This window comes from Gopherus evgoodei, chromosome 6 (assembly GCF_007399415.2).
Source record: "Gopherus evgoodei ecotype Sinaloan lineage chromosome 6, rGopEvg1_v1.p, whole genome shotgun sequence".
NCBI classification, from domain to species: Eukaryota; Metazoa; Chordata; order Testudines; family Testudinidae; genus Gopherus; species Gopherus evgoodei.
This window is the reverse complement of record NC_044327.1, coordinates 68,477,260-68,493,787: the sequence shown is the minus strand read 5'-3', so window position 1 is coordinate 68,493,787 and position 16,528 is coordinate 68,477,260. Positions and strand designations below refer to the sequence as shown.

Sequence of the window (16,528 nt, the reverse complement as noted above, 5' to 3'; positions counted from 1 at the left end):
CAACATGCCTTAGATGGCACATGACCAGGATTCATCAGCGAATTTGGTCAGCTGGTTGGATCATTAGCTTCCCCGTGCAGGAGACCCTCTCCCCCTGAAGCTTCACTCTGCAGTTACCCTTCTAGCTCTGCCCTTGCAGCAATCCCTCTGACCCTTTATGATCCAGAGGCAGCCCTTCCCTAGCTCAACTGGGAGCACCTGCCCTAGCACAGGAGAGCTGGACCTATTTTTAATCACAGAGGCAAACTGCCCTGTGACAATTTCTTAATATTTAAATCAAGTTTACTCAGGCAATATTCGATCTGTGAGAAAGGATACATGCACACTTACTGCTTTAGGCACTTTTTTAACAAAGAGGGACATTTAATCCTTTAGGCAGAATTTATATGCAAATTCCTTTAATACCAATGACATATATATTGAATCTATAATGATATTATTCTAACTTTACATTTTTTCATCAGCACTTGTATTTTAACCTTAATTATACTTCATTTTTTCTTTTAAATTAGGAAGACAAAATCTTTTTCTTTTACATTTTTTCTTTCTAATTAGGAAGACAAAAGCTACTTGAAATAATGATTTATCTTGTGATAATGGAGCACCGGTATTTGTAAATAGAGCCTACATCTATGAAATACTTGAATGAAACTTCTCTTCCCTGCCACTCAAATATAAAAGTCCTCAGGAGCAGTACATGTATTGGAGGATGTGAGGGGAAGAATTGACATAAGGGAGGAAGGACCCTCATTATTATATGCACTAGCGACTAGCTAGAGAACAAAAAGGCCAGAAATCTGGAATTCCTGAGCTTATGAGTGTTCAGAATCTTAAGGGATCAACAGAACATTACACTAGCGTTCACTGTGCCTGAGAAGTCCTGTGCAATTAACAGCTAGAAGTGAGGAATTCTTTAATTTTTGCCAAGTCCAGAACTATTAGAGAATCAAAATGAAACAAGACAAGCACTTCAGCTCAGTTGTATCTTTTGCAGTGTACAAGTGACAATAAGTATACAGGTATAATGGTTAGAGTTGTTCAGGCATTTTTTTGGATGAAACTTTTTTTTTTTGGTCAGAAAATGCCAAGTCATCAAAACCACAGCTTTTCATAAAAAAGTTATTGGTTTTCACAAAACTTATTCCAAAAAGGTTTCTCAAGACCAGGATTGAATTTTCTGGTGAAAGCAAGAGAGACTGACTCTATAACCCAAGATTATCTTTTCCCATAGCTGAGAAAACCAAGCTTTCTTAGTAACTGCCTGGATAGCACAGTTGTGAGATCATGAAACCCTCCTCCTTTCACACCAGCTTGTTTCATCAAATCTTTTAATTTCTAAACACAAATCACACCTTTGTGTTTTTCTCTGTACCAACACTATGCACCATCATTAACCTTATAAGTAATATTTTACTCCTGGAAGTATTCCTTAGAAATAATTCTCAACACCCAGGAAATCAGTAAACTACAGAATTAGAGTGGAAAATTGAAAAGACAGTTACACAATTGTTTATGTGATTGCTGCTTTCTCTCACAGCTATACATCTTCACATCAACCTAATCCATTTGAGACACAGTCTCCCCACAGCTAGGAAGTCCAACTTTCTTACTAGTTCTTAGTAAAAGATTAAATACAAACCCTCTAAGTTTAAATAAAGTTAAGGCTGAGACACAAATCAACAAAAGGCAGAAATTCATAGATAACTCTGACAGTCCATGCTTAATTCATAATTGTTTTTAAAAAGGTAAAATGGCATGAGGAAATAATGTCAGCTTTGACTTCATACAGGTGTTTACCATAGAGATCATAGTGGTTCATTCACGTATGTTGCAGACAGCTTCTCTAGTAACTCTGTCAAGTAATTGTATGCCTAGCCAAATATTTAAAACAGTACTTATTTAAATCCTTATTTAGTATCCTAATGATTTGTCTTATGATGTGGCATTATATTAATATGTATATAAAGATAAAAACATTATGAAATAAGTTAACATCCCTAGATTTTAATACTGAATGGAAGAGAAGTTTTAAATCTCAAGAACTAATTTTCAATAAGCATTTCAAAACAAACAAAAGAATCCCTAAGTGAAGCCTTTTTTGGTCAAAAAAGGACAGAGAAACATCAAACCAAAACACTTCATTTTTAGCATACAGAGTAAAACTGAAAAACAGCCAAAATGATTTTCTTTTTAAAACCAGACATGTATGTTTTTATAAAATCCAAATAATTTTGGCTGTGTTTTCAATTATACATATTCATACACACACACACACACATCCTTAAAATAAAATAAATGTATTTGTGTGTGTATGAATGCATATATATAAAATCACACACAAATACATTTATTGCAAATAAATTTATTACAAGGTTGAGACTTTATATGGCAAGTGTTAACATCGGGAAAAATTTTACAGCTGAGCTATATACTTGTGAGAAGTTTATAATAGAAGTGCTGACACACTCTTAACTGTAGCAGTGGAATAAGCAACAATATATTTCCTTTTTCTTTGCAGTTAACAACTCTTGGCATCTGCTGCCTATTTCAAATCCATCTTGGTTTCCTTTTTTTGTTTTTCTTTTTGTTTAATATAATTAAACGTTAAAAAAAAAAAGTCCTGTGTGGCTGTACTGAGAACAGAAAATCTACTAAAACAGGTTTTGGAGATTTGTTGGTGTCCAAACACAGCCCAAGAGAGTCTGATGCCCTCCACTACAGTAATTTTTTTAATCTCATTGTTCTGTACTTTATTCCACCAAATTAAATTCCATGGTGGCAATGTGTCAGATAAACTAATGTTGCCTATGACCGTATGTTACAGTAGAGAGAATTTTAATAGACTTCTAACGTTCAATATGAAGGCAAATATTTCAGTGCACTATATTTAGTAATATTTTTCAAATAATAATTAAATAGTATTAAATTTTCAATATTGCTTCTTTTATTTTCTCACAACATCTTATTGTCAAAGTGAAATCAGGACAACAAAAACTGCTAAATCTCACATTTCATAGTCTAGCTTTCTTAGAGTACATGTAATTATTTCATACATCTGTCCCTATATTAGGTATTAGTTATGGGTCAACAATCACAATTAGCACTAATCTCTCTTTCTTGTTTGATGTCTCAAATTAAGGTGTGCTTAAAACAAGTTGTTCTAATAACAATAATATTTTGTTTAGCTATGGAATTTGCATTTTTGCTAACTGAACCTTGAGACAATTAGGTTCTTGACACCAGCAGTCACAATTCCACTAAGCTAATTGCTAATGTATCAAGAAACCTGGGCTGGGAGTTTCAAGGGAGATTAAGGGATTTATGCATCTGAATTCCAATGAATCTGAATGGAATATGGGTGCATAATTTCCTTAGTCTTTTCTAAAAATTCTGGTTTTATCTTCAAAATTAGTTGGGAAAACAGTGTTTCTCAGGTGTCTTGCTAAATATATATGGAAATCTGTATAGTCACAATTAGCAAATAGTCAAATTTTAAATATAAAAAGCAGGCATTAATTGTGTGTTGAATCTACCAAACCTACATGAACCTAGTGCATATGCTAATATCCTCAATAGACTACCAGGTAGATTAAGCAAGAATGGATGTTCACATACAGTCATTCCCTCCCAGAACTTTGGTCAGCGTAATACGATACTAAAAATTTGGCTAAGACATTACTCAATCTCCATTTTGCCTGACACCTATCCTGCAAATTTATAGAATAATATGCTTCCACTAAGAGAGAAGCATCTGCCATTTGGTGTGGCCTGAACACTTATGCATAGTGAAATCAATAGCATAATAAGACTATTGGGAAATTTCTTAAATGAGACCACAACAGATCATTCTAGTAATCACTAGCAGATTTCTCCTACTTGCCAAATGTAGCAGGATGTGTTCAGGGGGAAGGGTTGGCTGGTTCTCTTTCCTCCCATATCCTACTGTGGCACTACAGTACTGAGCTCTGCTGGTGAGAGGCTCCCTTCTCCTGAAGGACCTCAGGAGCTTTGCAAGGAGAGTGGCACCTTCCTTCCCCACTTAAGTAAGAGTTCCTGAGTTGCTCACAATGGCTAAGTGGTGCTTATGAGCACTGCTTTGCTACAGCACTCATCACTCATGATTTTTAACACAAAACACAAGAAGAATGGAGCTGGGGGGGGCTGACATAACATTTATTTACTTAGTGGTGATGAGGGTTACGTTTGAGCGAATACTGATAATATACTAATTCAATAATAATGTTAAAAATTGTTCAGTGCCACAGTTACCATACTGAACAATTTACTAATACTATTACTGAGGCAATGAATTTATTAGTAGTATCAGCCTCAGAATCTAGTATTAGTAGCACTTGCAAAAGTTGTTTGAAAAGCCTCAACAACTACAAGGTCAAGAACACAGATGATGTAAAATGACTACAGAATCTTATAAATTTGGGATGGACAAACCTTAAAATATTTAATGGAATAGTGCAGTTTGGATAATTATGGTATCTAACCAATCAAACCTATGCAGATACTCTCCTATCCTCCTACCCATCCTCCCACCCAATACTCTTCCCATGTCTCATTTATTCATAACCACTTCCTCTCACTTTCCATTCAAATCCAATCCAATACATTCACCTGCCTTCCTTTCCCCACTACCTCACTAGTTTGGTCATACTGCTCCCTTGTCAGCCCCTTCATCCAAAGAAGGTCCTTAGAGGGTGATGTGAGTTCACTAGGTTGGGATGAGTGGCAGGATGCCATGAATATAGGAATTCCTCTATAGGAATTGCTTCCAGGCAGATACAGAAAAAAGGTTTGAGGATATGGCATGGCTAGCAGATCTGCAACTACATGAAGGGAGGGAGGGGTTTCAAACAGAGCAGAGGCTACTACAACCCCGAAACTGCAGCAGTAGCCATAAAGTGACTTCACTGTCATTTTGCATCCTGAGGAGATTCTTCTCCCAAAACGCAGGGTCACTGTTTCCCCTGCACCAAGCCACTGTTCTCATGCTAGGTGTGCAGTGGATGTGATTTAGCATTGCATGGCCCTGCCTCTTTTCTGAGCCAAAATAATCTCTGATTTCAACTCTCAGATCCCAGAACAGTGCAAGATTTGAAAGGAAGAACCAGTCTGAGTTCATTAAAAAGACTAGATATCTACTAGACACTGCAAATCTCCATTTAAACTAAGGGTAAAGAAAGAAGGAAGAGCAGGAGGCAAATTAATTCAAATCTGAGTGTTTATCGATCAACACTCTAACTCTCATCACAGAGATCAATCAACATTTTTCAGTCAATTTTATATGAAGGATAAATCTGCAGCTCTCTGAAATCTAACAGAGTGCCTGTCCTCTAGCTTCTTCGTTCTAAATCTTCTGTCTAGTGTCACCAGGGCCGACGCTTGCATTTAGGCGGCTTAGGCAATCGCCTAGGGCGCCAGCATTATTAGTGGGCGGCATTTTGCCGGAGGGGGAGGCAGGCGGCTCCGGTGGAGCTGCCGCAGTGGTGCCTGCGGAGGGTCCGCGGCTCCGGTGGAGCTGCAGCAGTCATGCCTGTGGACGGTCGGCTGCTCGCGCTGCTGTGGTGGACCTCCCACAGGCACGACTACGGCACTCCACCGGAGCCACGGGAGCAGTCAACCGTCCGCAGGCAGGACTGCGGAGCCGGGGGACCAGGGCGCAGGGCAGCGAAATGGCCGTGCGCCTAGGGCACTCAAACCCCTAGCGCCGGTCCTGAGTGTCACAACAACATTTTTACAAGTATCACAAGGTAATTTTCACTTTTTACATCTCCATGTAAAGTTTCAGTAGATCAGTCCTGACAAAGGGTGAAAAACAATAGCCATTTTACATACCATAGTCGGTAATCTTACAGGATACCAAATATAGCTCTTTCAGGTTCTGTCCTTCTTTAGCAATGACCTCCACACATCTGGAATACATACAAAATAAGATTCACAGTTGCAAGAATTCATTTCATATTAAATCAATAAGGACTCATCCACAATGGTAACACCACAAGGAAATTCTGAATGTATTATACAAAACTTTCTTCTTTTTGTGACCTTCCCTAGAACTCTTTCAATAGAATTTATTATAGCCACACCTTTTAAACTCAAATGCTAAAAAATTAGACACATTTTTGACTACTAAGATTCTCATGTCCCAAAAAGCTCTGGACAGGCAAAACATTAAGTTATGTTGAATATTTTCATATCACTAGTATGACAATTTGGGGAATGTGTTCATGTACAATTTATTGATTCCAATTAGAGATTATGTGCTCTCTGTATATTTTTTTGTCAAACTACAAACCCCTTTTTGAACATAGGGCTTGTCTGCCTTCTCTGTTGTCTTTTTACCTCTATGTTGAACTGGAATTCCGAGGGGCAGCGATACAGTGCTAACAATGGAGAATCATTAAACCCTTATCGTCTTCTGTTTACATGGAAGCACAGTTGGACAAAGAGTTGGCTGCACAGAAGAACCAGTGTACCAGTAACAAAGCAATGGATCACTATATAGGGACCTATGATCACCTGATCAGAGGGTTGACAAGGGGACTGGAAAGATGTAGATGAGACCAGAAGCAGAAAGCTGGATATAGGAGTAAGAGAAGGCTCCATGTTTTGGAGGAGAAGCCATTTGCAGGGATGGGAGAAAGGAAGGATCCTGGGCACCATAGAGGACTCTAACATAAGCCAAAAGAACGCTTGAGGGTGGTGAGGAAACTGAGGCAGGGATATGTGTCTAGGTGTTATTATTTTGACTGGATCTGTATATTTCTTGTGTTGTCTAAATCAAGGGCAATTGGTTTTGGAATTTTGGCATGTGCTTCAACTATCATATGTCCCTAGAGAAGTAAATGGTAAACCAGAGTGCCTATAGGGTTGGAGCTTTGGGAAAGGGTGCACTTAAGGAACTGGGATGTTTTGTGGCAGAGAGGTCAACACTATCCTGAGAGCCTAGGGCAGCTGGGCCATGAGGTCCCACTTCCATGAAGGGATAACAGTGTCTGTGCCTAGGAAGTGTGAAAGAGAGGCCAAAGAAAGAGACAGACCAAGGTAAGGTTAAAAGTACACATGGTCTGACTTGTGTGGACCCAAACTCAACAGCCTGGTGGGACTGTGACAACCGGTTTCAAAATATACATTACTGCAGTTTCAATATACGATATCACTTAGAGGTTATTTGGAAAAAAAGAAAATGTTACAGAAATGTTTGGTTTCTGTTGTAAAATTCAGTGCAAATATCGGATACAAGATCTGCTTCATGCAATGTTTAAGCTTTGAGAGATTTTGCAGACAAAAAGTGTAAGCTACATTACAATAGCGACATAGATTATACCGGCCATTATAAATTTCGGGCTGAAATGCGGTTTTATGTTTCTACAGTGATTATTGCAGAGATCAGCATTCATCAGGTCATGAAATAGCATGTACCATTTGTGTTCCAATATGTTGCTATAGAAGGTCTAATTTATGAGAATGAGGTTTGAATTTCTACATTTCTGTTTGGTCTGTCACAACTATATAATTAAACAGCTCTTTATCTATGACTTCTCTCAATCTTTAACCTGTAAGTACAAAAAAAAAAAGGAAAACAAGAACTAAATATGTTGTAAAATATATGTTTCATAGATTCATAGATTCTAGGGTCAGAAGGGACCCATCTAGTCTGATCCCCTGCACAAAGCAGGCCACAGAACCCTACCCATCCAGTTCTATAACAAACCCCTAACCTATGCCTGAGTTACTGAAGTCTTCAAATTGTGGTTTGAAGACCTCAAGCCACAGAGAATCCACCAGCAAGTGACCCATGCCCCACACTGCAGGGGAAGGCGAAAAACCTCAAGGGCCTCTGCCAATCTGCCCCAGAGGAAAATTCCCTCCCGACCCCAAATATGGCGATCAGCTAAACCCTGAGCATGTGGGCAAGACTCACCAGCCAGCACTCAGAAAAGAATTCTCTGCAGTAACTCAGATCCCATCCCATCCAACATCCCATCACCGACAACTGGGCATACTTATCTGCTGATAATCAAAGATCAGTTGCCAAAATTAGGCTCTCCCATTATACCATCCCTTCCATAAACTTATCAAGCTTAATCTTAAAGCCAGATATGTCTTTTGCCCCCACTACTCCCCTTGGAAGGCTGTTCCAGAACTTCACTCCTCTAATTGTTAGAAACCTTCGTCTAATTTCGAGTCTAAACTTCCTAGTGTCCAGTTTATACCCATTCATTCTTGTATCTACATTGGTACTAAGCTTAAATAATTCCTCTCCCTCCCTAATATTAATACCTCTGATATATTTAAAAAGAGCAAGCACATCCCCCCTCAGCCTTCTTTTGGCTAGACTAAACAAGCCAAGCTCTTTGAGTCTCCTTTCATATGAGACTCCATTCCTCGGATTCCATTCCTCGGATCATCCTAGTAGCCCGTCTCTGAACCTGTTCCAGTTTGAATTCATCCTTCTTAAACATGGGAGACCAGAACTGCACACAGTATTCCAGGTGGGGTCTCACCAGTGCCTTATATAACAGTACTAACACCTCCTTATCTTTGCTGGAAATACCTCGCCTGATGCATTGTAAAACCGCATTAGCTTTTTTAACGGCCATATCACATTGGCGGCTCATAGTCATCCTGTGATTTACCAATACCCCAAGGTCCTTCTCCTCCTCAGTTGCTTCCAATTAATGCGTCCCCAATGTATATCTAAAGTTCTTATTATTAATCCCTAAGTGCATGACCTTGCACTTTTCACTATTAACTTTCATCCTATTACTATTACTCCAGTTTAAAAGGTTGTTCAGATCTTCCTGTATGATATCCCGGTCCTTCTCCGTGTTAGCAATACCCCCCAGCTTTGTGTCATCCGCGAACTTTATTAGCACATTCCCGCTTTTTGTGCCAAGGTCAGTAATAAAAAGGTTAAATAAGATTGGTCCCAGAACCGATCCTTGAGGAACTCCACTAGTAACCTCCTTCCAGCCTGACAGTTCACCCTTCAGTACGACCCGTTGTAGTCTTCCCTTTAACCAGTTCCTTATCCACCTTTCAATTCTCATATTGATCCCCATCTTTTCCAATTTGACTAATAATTCTACATGTGGAACCGTGTCAAATGCCTTACTGAAATCGAGGTAAATTAGGTCTACCGCATTTCCTTTGTCTAAATAGTCTGTCACCTTCTCAAAGAAGGAGATCAGGTTGGTTTGGCATGATCTACCTTTAGTAAAACCATGTTGTACTTTGTCCCAATTACCATTGACCTCAATGTCCTTAACTACTTTCTCCTTCAAAATTTTTTCCAAGACCTTACATACTACAGATGTCAAACTAACAGGCCTATAGTGACTCAGATCACTCTTTCTCCCTTTCTTAAAGATAGGAACTATGTTAGCAATTCTCCAGTCGTACGGTACAACCCCTGAGTTTACTGATTCATTAAAAATTCTCGCTAACGGGCTTGCAATTTCATGCCCCAGTTCCTTTAATATTCTCGAATGAAGATTGTCCGGGCCCTCCGATTTTGTCCCATTAAGCTGTTCAAGTATGCCTTCTACCTCAGATGTGGTAATATCCACCTCCATATCCTCATTCCCTTTTGTCATCCTTCCATTACCCCTAAGCTCCCCATTAGCCTTATTAAAGACTGAGGCACAGTACTTATTTAGATATTGGGCCATGCCTAGGTTATCCTTAACCTCCTTTCCATCCTCAGTGTGTAGCGGTCCCACTTCTTTCTTTGTTTTCTTCTTATTTATATGGTTATAGAACCTTTTACTACTGGTTTTAATTCCCTCTGCAAGGTTCAACTCCTTTATAATTTAATTATAACTAAATCTGGATTACTCTCTCTATATATGTTATGGTTACAACTGTATTATTTACACAGTATCAATCACGTAATGAAGTACCATAAAATGTATTTTTGTCCTGCTAATTTTAAAACATATTCATTGCTCATTAGACTAGCTGTGATAGCCCGCTGAGTGGGTAACTTTCTACACAGACACATTTTTAAAAGAGGATTTTTAGCAAGATGGATTGTAACGATTCCTTTAGAGCCAGAATGGGTCCTCTTTAATTTGCAGGTCATTGACCCAATAGACTGCTACAGCTCCCAAGTCAATCCAGCTGCATTACTCAGGATAAAAATATTTGCTAACTTTAAAGTGAAAATATGTATTCTTGAATTTTCATAATCTTTAGGGGGAAATACATTTATACCCTCAGGAACACACTCCACACAGCAGCAGCGGGAGCAGCAGAATATTCCCCAACCTGATTTTACTGTTGATGCTGACAATTTGATTTCTTAAAATCAGAATAGCTGTTAGAATTTACAGTGATAACAGCATCACATACTTTCAGTGTTGTCTGTCCCCTTCCCTCTCCTCAAATCCTGAACCAAAACCTACTTTTTTTAACTGCCTGTGGAGGTCGCTTTGACCTTGATTTCCTTCACCATGTTTACATCATGCACCAAGTCACATTTTTAATAATTTTTCTATTTTCCTTTCTAAAATTGGGTGAACATAGTATGTGGAAAGCTATTAGAGTGGCAGTACTGGAGAGTGAAGTCCTCTTTTCAGCCAGAGAGCAGAGAACACAAAGGTAGAAAGACTGAAAACTTTCTTACCATGGCATCTCAACTTTGACTTTAAGTAAAAATTCTAGGGGAGAGAGGATAATACAGTCTCCATGTCCATTCCAGTTCTTGTCTTGTCTACTGAGACTGCCAACAAGGGCACCTATTAGCATCAACGGTGGTGGTGATTTTCATTCTGGGAACTGGACTGAGACCAACTCTTTTCACATTATTGATTCTTTGAACCATGCAAGTTCATCGGGTTACTTTTATACAAATCAGAAACTACATAAACAGTTAAACCTTCTTATTCTATAAGGTTTATGAAATGCATTTACATTTTTGGAGGACTTCATTTTGGGAGAGGAATTTGTTGCCTTTGTGAGGTAGCACAAAAGTGATTGAGTTTTAAGAGAAATAAATATAAAACTTTGTATTGTATTCCATGATAATACTGTTTTACTGCACACATCCGTAATCTGAATAAAAAGAAAATGATCCTCCTACAAACTGAGACTAGATACATTTTAACAAGAACTACTTGCAGTCTACCATACATCTGCAAATTAGATATCATTAAAAGCTGAATAGCCCTTTTAATTAACAGGAACATTTTGATATGTTGTCTATTAATATTTATGGGGTAAACCATGAGGCAGAGAACTGAAGTTCCAATCCTAATTTGAAAATGTTTTACATACACTACACTTTGGGTCAACTTCTAATTTTGGAAAAAAATATTTACGTCTCATTAGACACAATAATATATTCTACAAGGTTTAGAATTTTTTATAATTATGTCAGGTGTTTACCAAGAAAAGATTAACTGGGCAAGCACACAGCATTATAAATTAATCTTGAACATTACTACCTGAAGAGAGTCAAACCAAAGAAACAACCTAGTTTTTCATTTTGTTGTCAATTATGAAAATTGCAAACACGCCATGTTCAGGCCAGGTGAAGGCAATCCATTCTCCTAAATGGCTTCCTCCTACCATGTCATGGCCCCACATGTCTTAGGAATGGCATTAGGAGAGGTTTCTGGGCTTCCCACCACTAGTCCTCTTTGGGTAGTCTGGACTTCCCCACCACTTCCTGATTTAGGCAGGCTGCGGTTTATTGCAGAAGAGGGAAGTCTCAGCCTCCATTCATTTAAGAATCTGTATGGGTATTGATGCCAACATCAATACCAGCAGAGCCATGACTGGGTAATGGCAGTGAAGGTCCCCTTTCCCATAAAATCCTGGGCTGTGATGGTTGTCAGTGCCCTCCTCCACTCTTGGAAGGGCAGTATCAGGAGCACCCAATTCTGGAGGCAATTTATGTTTCTCAGAACTGTTTTTCAGGTTGACTGAAGACTCAGGCAGATGCACTGCACTAATTTACACTCAGTTTATATTTTCAAACTTTTCTCCATGAGCATAAATACAAGATTGCATTATTTTTAATGAAAGCTTAAATTTTAACATAATCACGAGTTCACTAACTAGGACCCAAGGGACTTGCATATATTGCCTATTCCTTAATTTTCCCCAATTGTGCTATTCTAACTGTGAGAGTTGAACCCCCATTGCATGGCTTGTGGAATCCTTTAAGGTTTTCTGAGCAACTCCACAGAATTTAAATTGAAAACACAGTTCAACTTTCTATAATCCGAGTGAATTTTTCACAATTTTCAGCTGATTGCACTACATTTGAATATATAAAACCCATTGTCAAAATGTGCCCATTTTTTGTTTTATGAAAACACTGAATCACCTGGGGCATCCATATAAATTAATTGATCACACATTTATTTGAGAGCATGCAATCTTTAACATAGCTAGAACAATACTACAGAAAGGCTTAAATTTGCTGTCAGCTGCCTGCTATGCTCCACCATTTAATTTTCACTTTTAGTTCCCTTCTGTAGCTCACTGACATGTAAATTAATTTGTAGGGATATCAAAAACACTTTAAAACGCCTCCCCCACATACTAATCAACTTGTATGGGAAAGAATACATATTACAGTTACGCTGGTGAACAAGTCCCTTACAATATGAAAGGGAGAGGGGAAAGTAGTTGTATATTCATTGCCTCTACCTTTATTAATCATTGTTAAAAATGAAATCAAAGAAAAAGGGTAAAAGCACCAAATGACATTAACCTTTTCTACAAAGTAAGGATCAAGTCATATTTAGTCTGTTTGCTATAATCCATCAAAAAATTACCCCAGATTATAGCCATATCTGTCTTTTTAAGACATTAAGTTTATACTCTAGCTGATTTGTACCAATCTTCATAAACTGTTAGATTTAAAAAAAATATTATTTTGAACAATTCATTATTTAATGTCAATTTATTTACAGAAAGAGCAAACATTTTGGAAATAGGAGTGAGTCTTGGAATAATGAAAATTTTTTTTGTTTTTCCCAGACTACGAAAATACACTCGACATGTACATATTCTTTTGAGCACCTCTAGGCCCTCAATTTTATAACCACAACAATGAATTGTTCCTAATCAAATTCAATTAGTAGAGCTTACAGAATAGTAAACAAGATACTCAGGAACTGAGAACACTAAAAATATAATCTTCTGAATTGAGCTGTGACTTTTCTAAAGAAAGAGAACTCTTTAGAACCATCTAATGCATGAAAAATTCCAAATGAAGAGTGAACTATAAATCATGTGTTTTGGGGGAGGAGTATAATTATTCATTCACTCAATCTGACAAGGAAAAGACCTTGTGCCATCTTGCCAAGCCTTTTCCACATCCATCTTAAGTTTTATGAAGACTACTCTCTGACAGTCTGATATGCAGTTAGTTTTTATCAAATTTGATAAAGTTGGTATCCTGAACAAGTAAATGTACAGAGCTCAGGAAAAGCCAAATAGCACAAAATGATTTCACAGTACAAAATCAATCAAATAATATTTTGCAGAGGAAGAAAATAACTAATGTAAATATGAAGTGTTACAATACGAAATGTGTCATGAATTTGTAGGCAACCAGAATCTGTTCAGTAACGTGATGATGAATGGAGTTTCAAACTCCCAAAGTTCAGTGGTGTTCTCAGGATGGCAGGATCAAAACTGCCTCTTGCACCTATCAGTTAAAAATGCCTTCATATTTCTGGAAAGTATGAGAACTTGACAAAAAACAACTGCAATACTGTTAAAATCTCAGCTTCCTAAATTAGAAGGACCACTGTTGACAAATCCTGGAGATAGTGTGCAACAGTGCACATGTATATTGTGCTATATCTTTACTCAGCCCTTCTCAATTCTACATGCACAAGCAGGAAGAGTAATGAAATGTTGAAAAAATCATTCCTTTAGAGTGTCTGCAAGGCAAATAGTCTCCAAAAACTGTCATCCTCTCAAGAACTGTGCTGACAGTGTAGCAGAAAAACAGCATGATCTGGACACACTCAGACCAAAGCAAAAATTGAGGTCTATTGGTTTTGATGGTACCCATATAAGAGTACACACAACATGTTTAAACATTTTATGTTTTTCTTATTTTGCTCATAGTTTGTGCAAAATTTAAAGAATAAAAATAATGTTTAAAAAAATCACAAATTTAGAAAATGAATCATCTGCCATGACAAAATATTTCTTCTCTTTTCCTAGGCAACAAATCACTAAACCCTCTGACTTAAGTGAGTGGTAATGGTCAATAAATTAAACTGTGTAAGCTTCACAACTATCAAAGGCATTCAAAGGAGTCTTTAATTATGAAAAATAATTGTCTATTCTACATAGATACCTACTTTTTCTGGTTTTGGTCTACTTCTCAAAAGCTTGGAACATGGCATTAGTGACAATTTAAAGGAACTAATGAGGATATATGACTACAGTACTTGCAATAAAAGTGTTCCTAGGAGACATTGTTACCGTTTGTGATGCACTTCAGGCCCAAGAGAAGCTATTTGGAACTGCCATACACTAGTTAGGAGATCTCACTTAAAAGAACTGAGTTTCAACTACCGTAGAGGTGTGAAAAGAAATCATGCCATTAGAGACACATTAATACATGGCTTGATGAGATTCAAAATAACATCAGAATGTGCAATTATTTTCAAATTTCTAGTAGTTTTTAAAATTAAATGTCTTTAGAATTTTTGCTACCCTAACTGTGTGGAACACTAGCAATTGATTTGTATTAATTTGGGGGACTGAGAAACAGAAAAGAAGGGGACAGTCAGCTATTTGTCTCATTGTCTGGGTATACCACAAGGAGGACAGGAGACTTGTTATGGGTTCTTATCAGGCCACAACTTTATTATATAGATGTCTGGGACTACCTGGCAGATAAAGTGTACAGTGCAGGCAAATCCATGCTTATTCAAATCAATTCTCCAGGGCTTCCACCAGCACCCCTTTGTTTCTATACAAGTCCCCCAGCTTCCCCATGGCTTGGACCTTAACATCCACCAGCCTCACAAGAGGCTTAAGGAGGGCTATGAGAATGGAGGGGGGGAGGCTCCCTCAGGATGAGTCCCTGAACCCCTTCACCTATTCTGTTTCTTTATCGAGAAATTCTGTTTCTTTATCGAGAACCTCTTTTTAAGTCCTTTACCAGGCCATTTATCTGGTCACTGTCTGCTCTCCCTATGGAGTACGTGCACTGAACATCCGCCTAATATTACAAACTAAGTTGCGACATATGGCCTACCACCTTTTCTATTCACCAGAAAAGGTCCATCCTCACACTCGCTGTGAGGAAGGCAAAAAAACCACACTCCACCAAAGCCAATTCTGGTAGCATGGGAAAAATTCTTTCCCAGCTGCCCTTTAAAAGGGGCGACTAGCGTAATGCCCACAGCAGGTCCAAACCCAGCCTGCCATTCGCCTCTACTTGCTGCCTACTAGGGGAGGGTGGGTCAGTGCTGGCTTCCTTGCTGCTTTCACATTGAGACTTGCCCCACCCACATTCCTAAGGGTGGGGGTAGGGGGGGTGAGTCATTGCTGCAAAGTTGACCACCGAGCACCTTTTGCAGCAGTTTCTGACCTTCTTCCCCTCTCTCTCTCTCCCCCTGCCCCCAACCACAAAGCAGAGCTGTCTTTCTTTGGGTAAGCCCACACAAATTCTGCCTCACCTTTAGTTGTGGTGCAGTCATTCTCCTTACAGGCCTACACATTAATAGTACTGGAGGTGGCTTTCCCACTTGACTGGAAGTAGTAGGTGCTGTTACAACAGATTTACAGAATAGCAGCAACTGTGGAAAATAATAAAGATTTAGGACTTGTTTGGATGTACCTTGAGAGAAAAGTCCACAACTAGGGATGCTAGAGATTGCAAGACAATTAAATGCTACATTTTATCCATTTTCTAGAAGCTTTTGAAACATGGATGAAACATGAAAAGAGGCCATCAAGCTTTTTAACAGTAAGAACATCAAGCGTCACATCTTAAATTCACAGGGCCAATATCTCCTCTGAATAAACAAGAGCAATCAATTCCACTGACTACAATAGAGTTGGAAAATTTTTGCCAGCAGTGACTTTTGCTTATACTGAACAAATAAATAATGCCTTCCTTTTTAAACATTTTAGTTTTGCTATTGTATATTATTAGGTTAAATGACAAGGATGTAATATGAGGCTAGATAGGGGCTAGCCCTGCATGGACATACAGAAGAGGGAAGGGAGGAAGAGTGCGTTATGGGCCTCTCTTTCTACCCGGGGTAAGTGACAGCCAACATCTCAGTTCTTGCATTTCCAAAGTACAAGCATCAGGAGAATCTCTTAGAGTCACCAGTGCTAGAATTACCAAAGGGGCCAGAGTGGGACAGGACATGGCCTGGCTCTTCATTCTATGCCAACCTGCAAAACTCAGCTGCTGTAGATAGAATGCTCATTGCACACTTGGCTGCACCTTCGTCATTTATTAAGGTATTATGTCTCCATATATGCCAGATGGCCTGATTCGCCTCTCACGCTGATGTAA

The 16,528-nt window shown here is 38.5% G+C and overlaps 1 protein-coding gene across 6 annotated transcripts in view; it reads right to left on the bottom strand.

Annotated features, from left to right (window-relative positions):
• Window positions 1-16,528, bottom strand: part of FBXL17 (F-box and leucine rich repeat protein 17) — a 486,275-nt gene that overhangs the window by 140,647 nt on the left and 329,100 nt on the right. For 4 of the 6 annotated variants that reach the window (XM_030565826.1, XM_030565825.1, XM_030565823.1 and 1 more), the window contains one exon: window positions 5,848-5,924. The exons of 1 other annotated variant lie outside the window; for it this stretch is intronic. In XM_030565826.1, coding sequence (XP_030421686.1) covers window positions 5,848-5,924 — 77 coding nt within the window. Of the gene's footprint in view, window positions 1-5,847; window positions 5,925-15,677; window positions 15,798-16,528 lie in introns of those variants that run through there. One more of the 6 variants, XR_004000843.1, reaches the window with a different exon arrangement.